The 12444-nt window shown below is 39.9% G+C and overlaps 1 protein-coding gene across 1 annotated transcript in view; it reads left to right on the forward strand.

The window, feature by feature from the left end:
- Window positions 1-8277: 8277 nt before the first annotated feature.
- The window catches only part of ngfrb (nerve growth factor receptor b), a 66688-nt gene continuing 62521 nt past the window's right edge, over window positions 8278-12444 (forward strand). The window contains exons 1-2 of the mRNA XM_067245590.1: window positions 8278-8617; window positions 10988-11129. Coding sequence (XP_067101691.1) covers window positions 8468-8617; window positions 10988-11129 — 292 coding nt within the window. The 5' untranslated portion in view covers window positions 8278-8467. The remainder of the gene's footprint in view (window positions 8618-10987; window positions 11130-12444) is intronic.

Here is a 12444-nt window from a genome sequence, read left to right on the forward strand (position 1 = left end):
GTGTATGGGGCTCTCTTTCTTTGCTTGATTGACATGAACCCCGAGCTGATCACAAACCCCGACCTCTAGAGATTACCCTCTCTGTGTGTCGCTGTGGGTCTTTGCTCAACTGTCTCAATTTCATCAGCAGTAGAGTTTCTTCTGTACTTAGGTCTACCGGATCCATCACATCTGCAGTGGTGCTTGTAGCAGCAAGTAACTCTTCAACCTTCTCTGGTAGTTTCTGTGCTGGTTGCACCTGGCCCGCTGCTTCACCTAACAATGCATTTTCCCTGTCTCTGGCTCTCCTCTGCATAGCCACAGCCACAGCAACAACATCATCTTCATCGTCGGTAAATAGGCTACAAATCTTAGGTAGTAGTTTCCCTTGAGACTTACCGCTACCTTCAGCCTGTTTCACAACTACTGACTCCTCACAATTTGTTTTGGCACTATTAGTCTGTTCAAGCAACTTCATGTTAGCATGTTCAAGCAATGTCTCGAGTTCCCTCACTCTTTGAAATTGTAGCCTCTTGTTTGTCTCGCTCGAAACGTTCTAACTCACTTTTCTGTTCATCTTGTGTCTGTCAAGATGCTCTAGTTCATTCCTAGCTTCTCTATTAGAATCCGTTTTAGCTTGATCTGACCGTATTTTCTCAAGATAGCCAATGACACGTCGTCTCGTAGCTTCAGTTAACCATATCATAAACTTTGGCCAGCTGACAAATTGTTAACATGTCCGACTTGTTTACTTGTCTTTCTAAACTGCTTTTAAACTCTCCAATATTTTTACGTCAAACATTCCCTCCAACGGAAAACAATGTGTCGGGTCATGATTAGTCCACGCATGCCATTTGACACTGCTTGAAATCCATGTAAATCAAACATATTGTGTCCCTCGCTGATCATTTAATGCCAATTTTGTCAGTTAAAATCCTAACTGTCCCTTTACATTGTCAAAGTATCCCTAACTTGTTTAAAACCCACTTTACCCTAAAAAGTCAATAATATGAACCTGCAGAGCCGGAGACCCGGAGAGCTGCAGTTTCAGGACCGAAGTTTCAGGACCGCAGTTCTAGGGCCCTCGTTTTATCTGACAGCGCCACCTAGCGAATTGGATGACGAAATATACTATTGAGTACGTGTCACTAGATCACAACAAGACAAGCTATTTGAATGGTTTGAGAGAGGCAAGAAACAAGGAAAACTGGGGAATTTTATTATTCAGATATGGATATATTTAAAATATATATACAATAATAACCAATAACAATCGCAGTATCACATCCATCCACCCCTCCACCAAATACACCTGCATCGCTCCATCCAACTCTTCATAATTCCCTCCGATCCATCAACCAGCAACATTTTGAAAGATTTCTAGATTTTCGCGACCACCAAAATACCAAAAAGAGTGCGACCAAAGCAGTATTCCCCACAAACAGTAATTTCTGTCTTCAACTTGGTTGTTAACAGCTGTATGTTTGGCAATCAGTGTAGCTCATAGGTAAAATTAGCTAATGTGAATCACGTGTGGTTATGTATAAAATAGTGGTGGGCCGTTATCGGCGTTAACGCGCGTTAACACGCTGCGACTCTTATCGGCGAAAAAATTTATATAGCCGTTAATCTATTCTCAAAGTTGGGTTGGGAGCTGGGTCTATACTACGCAAGCTATGATGACTTTCACCTTGATATTTTAGCGCGGATGTATACCTAGCCGAATTGCACTGTAGGGGGCGAGAACGAGTCTTCGAACCTGTGTATGCCTTGTGTAGGAAATTATCACATCAAACGTGACGTGCTAACATGGATGCAGCTATGAAGCCGCCTGGTTTGCTTCAGGGAAAATGTATTTTTAAGAAGCTTCCCAATGGAAACCTCGACAAGACTAAGGTTGTTTGCACCTTGTGCTATGCGGAATTAGTTTACTGTAGGAGTTCTTCCAGTCTCAAATACCACCTTAACGCAAAGCATCCCTTAAGGCCGAAATATGCTTCTGCGTCTCCGTTTACGGATGGGCGGGCTAGACTTTGTTTATGGTTCTCCGTAGGTTCTCCGTAGGCTGTGGGTGCTGAAAACAATTCACCGCCAGAAGAGTAGGTGGCGCAACGTTTTTTTGTAAGTCGTCATGGAGTGTTTATTTACCTAGGTTATCGAGAAGTCGGAGCAAATTTACAAATTATCCGTTTCATCAATAAAATACTCACATTTTCAGCAACTACACTGCCCATTTCTCGTCACATTTGAATTCAGATGCTGATCTACATGTACTGTTTAGCTGAAATATGTATTGTAAAAACTTACAGCAATGGCGGTCAAAGGATTCTGTTTGTCCTGTTTATCACGGCAACCCCGCCCCTGATGCAAGCGGTTCTTAATACTGACCAATCACAGCCAAGGGGGTCTCCGTAGCTCTCCGTCGCTCTCCGAAATTACGACGGATAGTTAGAAAATTCAGGAGGTGCACGTCGAGCTCTCCGAGGGCTGACGGAGAGCTCGTAGAGGGCGTTCCTCGGAGACGAGGGCGTTCCCATGTGTCAGTTTTTCGGAAAACGCAGAAGCATATATCGGCCTTTAGCTAATGCGGAAGATGCCGGGACAAGCACTGATGTAGCGCAGGGGAAGAGTCGTCATCAAACTACAATGTTTGAGTGCAACCGAGGCAAGCCCGTCAGCACAGCTCTGTCAGCCAAGCTAACTAATCTAATAAGCAGTTAATAAACACAAGTACATCTATCTTATTGAACATAATTTATTTTCATCACCAATTATTAGAACAGCTTTCTCAAGCAGTTTGTGATGCATTTTGGAAACAGGAGATGAGCTCCTGGTCTAATACGCCACCTGGCTTGAAAAACCCGTTCTCAAAGACTTACTTTTAGTCATTATTTGGGTAGCACACATATTCTGAATGCCTTCGGCGGCATTCAAATGAGCCATTTTAATCTAGATTAATGTAGATTAATCTAGATTAACGCCAAGATTACAGTGAGATTAATCTAGATTTTAAAAAATTATCTATGCCCACCACTAGTATAAAACCACTCCGGTGTCTTGAAAAAATTTCGACAGCAAAGTTGAAGTTAGCTAGCTAACGTTAACTTTATTGTCCAATTCAAGACACCAGAATTATTTTATACATAACCATACATGATTCAAATTAGCTACTTACACTCTGATTCTCGTCCATCTTGTCATAAACTACATCATTTCCTCTTCTTCTTGTTATAATTTAATGTCGAGCCGTAACCTGCATTCACTACTGCAGGAAAATATTGATTATCTTGTTCCGGTCCATGGTTATCCAATTCGCTAGGTGGCGCTGTCAGATAAAACTAGGGTCCTAGAACTGCGGTCCTGAAACTGTGGTCCTGAAACTGCAGCTCTACGGCTCTGCAGGTACATGCTACTCTTAAAAGTTGGTCTCTCGCATAAAGCCTTTGACCCCAATACTTTATGACCGCCCACCTACACTGCTTGGTTTTAAGAAAACCCAAAACAAAACTTAATACAGTTATAATTCCAACCAAAAATTAAAAAAAAATCCCAATAAGATCTTTGTTCAAAAGAGAAAAGCCTAAAACAAAACGTAATACAGTTACAATTCAAACCAAAATAAAATGTCCTAATAAGATCTCTGTTCAACTAAAGTTTTCAGCTTTAAACATGCATCTTAAAAGTAACATATACATTTCTTTGTTTGGTTCACCCCTGGTCTGTATTCCGTAAAACCATATTCGCTGTTAACAGATCCTTACCCACAGATCAAGAATATGGATTATTGGGTGTGCTCACGCCTTCAGCGAGTACAACCATTGTTCTCTCACATATATATTATTATTAATTATTTTTACCCCCCTAAGCATCAGTCAATATTTGGGCTACATCGACGCTGTCAAAAGGTTCGTCTTGGTAGCGATTGAGTTGCTTAGTAGAAATTACGTTTTTGTGTCGAAAGACGAAGCTAACGGTGGCTAACTTGCTAGCCACAAGCCACACACTAGCAACGTCACGAAAACACGCGTCACTACCTCTAGCAGAACATTAGTTTAGCAGCTCATTAACTTTTGGGAGATAGCTAGGCTAACTATGGCTTTACTGCAAGGCAGCCGCAGAAACGCCACAAGCAAAAAGGCCAGGGTGATAACTATTTACTAATTTTACTTTGTGATATGACACACAATTGTGATGTGTAATGTACAATATAAGCTGATATTATTAAGGAAGTACATCTGCTTTCGGGAAACAGTAGTCTACTCCCTTACAAAAAAGAAGTATACTTCAAGTTTATTTTGTAAGTATACTTAGTATAAAAAAGTATACTATTATCATGGTACTTAAAGTATACTAGCAGTGTACTTATTTATATACTATTTTTGTACTAAGTAAACTGAATTGGCCCACTTTTTAGGTAATTTAGTATACTTTAAAGTAAACTTATAGTGTATTTGAAGTTTACTTTTGAATACTGAAGGATTTGAATTATTTTGTGTCTATTCCAATATGTAATGATAGTATTCAATGACACAAATCTGTGTTCTAGAAAGAGTGGTCTGGAGTCGCAGAGGTCCGATAATATCAGCTTTAATGCAGCAGTTGGAAATCAACAAGTACAGAGCTCTGGAGTTGTCTACGTTTCCCTACCCGTAACAGAGTTTGGGTTGGTTCACGAAGTCCAAGTGGCTATCTGTCCCTCCCCAGCATATATTTATACAGTGCAATTAAAACAGAAAGATGAAAAGAGGGTTGAGCTTGTTCTCTCGTGCATCAAGGAGTTGTTCTTGCCTACGCGTCCCACCTGCTCGGGTGCCGTCTCCACCCGGTTTCAAGGTTGTTTCTGAAAATGAAGAGATAGAGACACAAAGAACAGCCTGCTTCCCACACCCTGTGTGAGACACCATGTTTAAGCCTGAGCACACTTCTCAGATCATAAGACTGAACTTTAATAAGCACAATACATTCTTTAATACTGTAAAGTAGCCTGTGTAGTGCACTTTCAGTTCATGAAGTATACTTCCTAAAGTACCTCAAAGTATACTTGTAGAATTCATATTTCAGCTAAACAGTACATGTAAATCAGCATCTGAATTAAAATGTGACGAGAAATGGGCAGTGTACTTGCTGAAAATGTGCGTATTTTATTGATGAAACGGCTAATTTGTAAATGTTCTCGATAACCTAGGTAAATAAACACTTCACGACGATTTACAAAAAACCGTTGCGCCACCTACTCTTCTGGCGGGGAATTGTTTTCAGCACCCACAGCCTACGGAGAACCATAAACGCAGTCTATCCGTGCGTATCCGTGCGGCCGCCCATCCGTAAACGGAGACGCAGAAGCATATTGCGGCCTTAAGACCGACGTAGGAGTTAAGACCAACTTTTTTACGCCCAGCTGGTGCACTTGGCTCCAGGTTGCCCGATGTCGAGTGAGTCAACGGCACGCGCTGCATAACATTAGAAAAATTCTGAGTGAAAACAAAAATATTGTGCGAAAATGTCCGGTCAAAGACAGCACCAGAGTGGGGCAAAATCCGCGATGGGACTGAGCTCGAATAGTTTCGGCGACTTTTTATAGTACAAAATCGCTGTCAATCAAAAGGACATGGAGTCTTTCGACAGACCCTCCAATCATCAAGCAGAAGCCCAGCATCCAGGCCAGCCCACTCCTCCATTCACCCCCAGAGACGCTGAGCGTCCGTGGGCGAGACGTAATCGCATTCGCAGCATTTATCCAATGACCGTATAGTTTCGAAGCACTGAAAAAAACTGTTCAAAGCAGCCCCATTGAAGTCCATTGAAGCTTCGCTTCAACAGGGAAATGCACTGTGGCGCTACGGGAATGTATGAGAAGGAAATCAGTCAGTCGACCTGCTAGCTGATTCTGAACGAACTCGTCTTCGAGATGAACGTGTTCTTAACGCATTTAAAATGTTAACACAATAGTAAATACCAGTGTATCGCGCTTACTGCAAGCGTAGTGTTTCGGGTTTGGTGGAAAAAAAATCTAAGGTTCGGCCGAAACTGAATCCCGTCAAAAAACCCAATATTCGGCCGAATCCGAAACCGAATCCTGGATTCGGTGCATCCCTAGTCAATACAGCATGACATACTGCGCCAACTGGACTTTGAATAGCTCATTGATGAGTTTGCATTGAAAGAGCAGAAAACGGGCCTTTTAATATCATTGATGTGATGATGGTGAGTCACATGTTTAAACTGATCATATTTATAGTGGTTCTGTGGACTTTAAAGCACTGATGTGTCAGTGCACCTGGCGTGGGTTTGTGTGCGTGTCATGATGTATATATTATATATACATATATTATATATACATACACATATATATATCCCTATATATATATACACATATATATATATGTAGGGGCCTCATCCTGGTAATTAGCCCCAGGCCTCAAAATGTCTTAATCCGGCCCTGTTTATAAAATGCATCAGGAAGAGCAGGGCCGTATAACGGTCAGTGCTCCGGGCCTGTCGTCAAATGTATGTCATAAATTAGGAGCGCGTAGATTATTTCACACGCGCAGATATTGGCCGGGCGTTAAGAGCTTCTTAACGAATCTGGGAAACCCGGCCATTAACCTTTCACTCACAGAATGTAAGTACTCCCCCCCATAGCCAATTTTACCGTGGATACCGTTGGAATGAAAACATTTACATTTTCTAATTAATTTAAGAAAACGATCACATTATTTTGGAAATTTTAGTGATGTCAGAGAGTTGTGGGCCTATATTCTGTCAGGATTTGTTGCACATTAATGATTAACATTACATTAACATATTAAGATCTACTTTTACTTTTAAGCATTTTTTTGTAAGCAAAAAAAGTTATACAAAATCTATCTAATCTATGAGCGTGTCAGGCGCTCGCTCGCTGCTTTACAACTCGGTTGTTTAATTTGTGCACCAGTTCTTAGCCTATATTTTGTGAGTGAAAAGTTAATATTTGCGCATGTGAAATAATCTACGCGCTCTCGATTTTTGACATCAATCTGACGAACGATACTGCAGGCTCTTCTCGCTTGGTAGGCCTAGGCTTATCTCTCAATACTGAAGCCATACCATGAATTAACCAGCAGATGTTACTGTGGAGTTACTGTGATGTTACTGTGTATAGGATATATCAAACGCCTAACAATTGATCATTTTTTCTAAACAACTGTTTCTCGTGAGTTGTTACATCAGTAAACTTCGTTTCCAATAATCTCCATAACAGAACCTACTCTAACACACTATACGGTACCCCATTAAAATATATTATGTAGGCCTATATAAATTATGTACATAACTCAAATATAAGCACTGTGGTTAGGGTATTAAATCTAAATACTTTTATTTTCTTGGTTTAAAAGGCTGCTTATTGTGGGTGTTCACTTATTCTGGGTGTCAAAGTCTCCGACTACCAGTATGTTGTACAAAGATTTAGTAAGCGTGTCAACCGCTGCGGAGACAACTTTCCATTACAATAGAGAAATGTTTGAGCATTAAATGGAGCGCAAAATACTCTGCTCTAATAAAATTTTTTTTTATCTATGGCTCTGTCCAGCACAGTGGAGTTCAAAGCCTGCCCCCCATTGTCAACTTAAGCAAACAGTCACTTGAGGAGGTCGGTTATCTTGCGGAACCAAAGAGTTAGCTATTATAAGGCAATTATTTTATGACTTTTAATATCGGCCTACAGCTCGAAAAAGATGGTAGACACGGCCGTGCTTGCAGGCACTCCCATTTGGAAACTCCATGTAGGGCCTATGGTATTGCACTTTATGAAAATGGTGATTGAATACATATATGTATATATGTGTCCTAAGCATTAGCTAATAATTGCAATGACCATAATTAAGATTGGTTTTGCCCTGGTCATTACACAACTGCTATGAGCTTTGTAATAGGATAACTGTGCTTGTTTTTGTCTTACCTGACTGATTTTCATATTGAAATCCATAAGAAAATAAGATAAGCTACGACAATTGCTATATAGGCCTAGTTCCTGTCACAAAAGACAAAATAATCATAAATCACAATTTTAATGAGTAGGCTATACGTTTCCTTTTCGGATCTAATCAAAATGTTAATTATGAAGTTTTGGTCGAAAGGCTTTAATGACACTCGAGTTGAAAAAAATCGGGAACAAACCTTCACAATTCGGTTTATTCGGGATGTTTACAGGGTAAAATATACATTTGGCAATTGTGGGCGTGGGGGAATTGTGTAGTTCTCTTGACCCAACTGTCATATGAGACACGTAGCCTACAAAAGCAAGTGCCGACTCCACAGTTGCACCTCTGTGTATAGTAAAAGCTAAACAGTCGGAGTCACGAATCTTAATGCGCTCATCGGTGAAATACTACAAAATTTATTTGGATGAATAAATTGACTCTGAACTCAAAGACACAATTTGAGGAAAATACGTTTTTCGATTAAAACAGTTGCACTTTTCGTCGTTACTATACCAGCCATTGCAGAGATGATCCACGAGTCTATGTTTTCCTCCAAATGGGGTAAATTAGTTTTTAACCTTTGGTACTGCATCAACCCGTTGACAAATTGGACTATTCACGTAATCGACGGTGCGAAAGGAAACAGAATGAGCTCAGTCTTGTTACTATTACTAGCGGTGAGTGTCATGAGTCTTTTGCATGCTTATTACTAAATGTATGGTTCTGTCAAATTAGGGTGCGCCAAAAGGTGTCTTTTGCAACTGCAATCGGCCAGTCGAATCTTCATTTTAATTTTTAGAAGTGTATTCACTGACCCTTCCATTCAATCAATTTTTCTTAGAGTCTGTGCTGCTTAGCCACACCCACCTATTGTAGTTTATATGTGAAACTTGTTAACCTAAACCCAAATTGTTATGTTGTTCCATACACCTGTTCATGAGTAGTCCTCAACCTGAATTCTTGTTTTATTCTAAATATTTATGCTTATGGAAGCTACATTTACACAATCTGACTAGCAGCAAGTCCAGGGTCTGCAGCTACACCCTTCTCAATTACATGCTGTGAACAGTAGGACAATAACAATCTTACAGTGGAGTGAATGAAAGGCCAAGACTGTAGGCTTCCTGAAATATTTTTTGCCTTCTCTCTCTCTCTCTCTCTCTCTCTCTCTCTCTCTCTCTCTCTCTCTCTCTCTCTCTCTCTCTCTCTCTCTCTCTCTCTCTCTCTCTCTCTCTCTCTCTCTCTCTCTCTCTCTCTCTCTCTCTCTCTCTCTCTCTCTCTCTCTCTCTCTCTCTCTCTCTCTCTCTCTCTCTCTCTCTCTCTCTCTCTCTCTCTCTCTCTCTCTCTCTCTCTCTCTCTCTCTCTCTCTCTCTCTCTCTGTAGTGTTGTCAGGAGATTCTGTCTTTTTATTTTTTAAGTTTAATACATTGATGTTTGCACAAATGAAACACTCAAATGAAAATATGTTTCTTTCAATTGTTAAATAAACTTCTCATTTGAGAGGTGAGGAGTCTCGAGAAACTATTTGTCTGTTGTTGGCCATTCTTTCAAATAGTGTGTATTAGGCCCTTGGGACGTGAGGTATGTATGGCCTTTGTACACTGAGTCAGAAATTCATGTCCGAAATGTTTGCACGTAAAAAAAAACGACCTCACTTTATGTCAATCGCGCTTACACACTGCCTCCGAAACTTTCGTCCGTCAAAAAAAAATTCAGATCGGGTTCAATTTTCTGCGTTTTTCGCATCCATAGCCAGCATTTTGAGAGTTTTTTTGACAATTCACAGCCACCGAATGTTGAGGCTGACGATTACGAAAAAACGCATATGAAAATTTCGCACTCAGTGTGCAAGGGCCTTTAGTCTCAAGCTAAGGTCTGATCAACCTTGTAGGCTAGTTTTTCTGCATGGTGGAGAGTGTATTATGTTGAAAACTTGAAACATCCTTTGTCCCTAGGAGTATCACTGAGGATATGTCCAAGAGCATCACCAAATCAATAACTTATCACATTTGTTGTATCCCTCTCATCCATATATATCATATAAAATATCATATAATTAACAATTAACAGTCAGTGTAGTTGTGTTGTGTTTGTGTTAACAATGCATTATCACTGTTACCACCATATAAAGGTGTGAATGTTACTTATTAGTCCCTATTGATGTACATTTGAAGTTACGTTAATCACAATAACATTTAATTTAAAAATCACAGTGTATTTCCGTGGAACATTAAAGCAATCCAGTCTAAATGTTCATGTGTGAGTTTGATGGGAAGTTTCTCTGTCTCATGATCAATCCATCATATTAGCCTGAGGGATAACTGACTATATCAGATGACAACAACAGGGTCCAATAATTCAGGCTTTCCCCATTCTTTTTTTATAAACCAATTAGGCTAAATATCCAGTTCGGCCAGAACCCATATAACTTTTCCAATATTGTCTTCTTGACTTCATCAATTGTTTAATAACTAAACATGTACGTGAAAGAGTGGAAAACACAAGAGGCAAGATCCAAGCAAAATTTAGTTTTGTTTGACTATTTCCTTACCTTTCATGTAATCATGCATTGTTAAATCTGTCAAGTCAAAAGTGTTACAACACTGTCAAAGACATTTTTTAAATGTGTAAAACAAGGACTTAAGCTCTAGAGGCTTTAAGGAGCTATACAGTCTTGAAAGTAGATGGGGAATCATATGGCCACGAGAAGACTAGTTGGTATTATGGACAAATTCTCAAAAACAAACAGGAATTTGAAATGAAGGGAGTGCAGTAGATGTTAATTGTTTGGAGTGTGGAACATGCACAAACACACAAACACACCACCTGTTGAAAACTGACCGGGTTGCCTGAGGTGACATGTTGTATCTGTGACCTGACTTCTGTCGTTAGGATTCCACAGGCATGAATCACTTGGATTTCACTTCTCTGCAGAACACCCTGTTCAGAACCCTTATTACTTCTCCTTTCATGTTGTGTCAAAAACATTTGCTCCTATTGAAATGCTTGGTTGTTATGTAAAATGCGTATTTATCTGTTCTTTGCAGGTTGGGACTTTGGCCAATCAGGAACCATGTTCCTCAGGCCAGTTCACAACCAGTGAAGAATGCTGCAAGCAGTGCCAGCCTGGAGAAGGAGTTCTGAAGCTGTGTGGAGCCACTCAGACGGTCTGTGACCCCTGCCTCGACAGTGAGTATCATGTACACACACAATCTGCCTGTGTTAAGCTCTGGTCAACATTAGTTACCTTGCTAATGGGGTATGTAGGTATGGGGCATGATAACTTTGCATCCAATCAATCATCATTGTGTGCAAGTAAAGAAGCCCCTTGTCCACATCCTGTCAACTTACCATACATAGTTGTGGGAACATCAATAAGTAGTCTGGTTTCCAAGTGAATGTCTCAATGATGCCTGTTCTCCAACAGCGCAAAAGCAACCATTATGCTTGACCATCAGTACTGTTTTTTAAATTAGCACAATTTCAATTATTGGCTGCATATTATGCATAATTTACTAGGAACCAAAATTATCAACAACAAAAAAAAGAATGTCACACTCCAAAGATAAATTGTAAGTCTTTTAATATTTGATCATCATTGGGTTTATTGATACATTGACAAATAAAGATGCTATTGTAAAATGTCTAAACTGTGCAGAGGTATAAACATTGTCACTTCAAATGAAAATTAAAATATATATACTTTTGTCATTTCCTGACCCCAGGAGTTTTATGTTATTTGGTGTCAGAGTAGTTGCCAGTAAAGTAAAATTTACTTTGTTCAAGTATGTTGGGTCTTTCTTGTTAGGACATGAAATTCACACAAGTGGTCTTGTGACTTGTGGACTAAAAGGGATAAAAGGACACAGAAATAGGACGATTGCATAATGCCTTAAAGTTTGCCATTATGTATATAAAAATAATATCAAAAGTGTAAACATCTTGAGAATTTAGCTGCTCTCTCTCACACACACACTCACACACTCACACACACACACACACACACACACACACACACACACACACACACACACACACACACACACACACACACACACACACACACACCTGCAGTATAGCACAGTTGTCTACATACACTTCCAACACACACAGACCCAAGTTCACATTAGGGCACACTGGCAGGCACACTGTCCAAACTTCACACATTTACACATTTTTCCTTGAATTTCTGCTACAGTTGATTCATTCAGGAGTCATTTCATGGGATGGAAAACAAAGGAACAGATTGTTATCTCCATGCTGTTAATATATGCTGAGCCATGCCCCACTCTCTCCCCCATAGCTGCAGGCTAGCTTTATTATTGTATTGACTTGCATTATTGATGCATGGCGTTATAATGGATCTGATGGCACAGTTGGGTGGGGGATGGGAAAGAGATGAGGACAGTTGGAGGAGTAAGGACAAGACTTAAAATTATTAAAGTACTGGATATATACACACATATACATACATCTTGGTTACACATATTGACACATTATCATT

This window comes from Osmerus mordax, chromosome 10 (genome assembly GCF_038355195.1).
Source record: "Osmerus mordax isolate fOsmMor3 chromosome 10, fOsmMor3.pri, whole genome shotgun sequence".
Taxonomy (NCBI): domain Eukaryota; kingdom Metazoa; phylum Chordata; class Actinopteri; order Osmeriformes; family Osmeridae; genus Osmerus; species Osmerus mordax.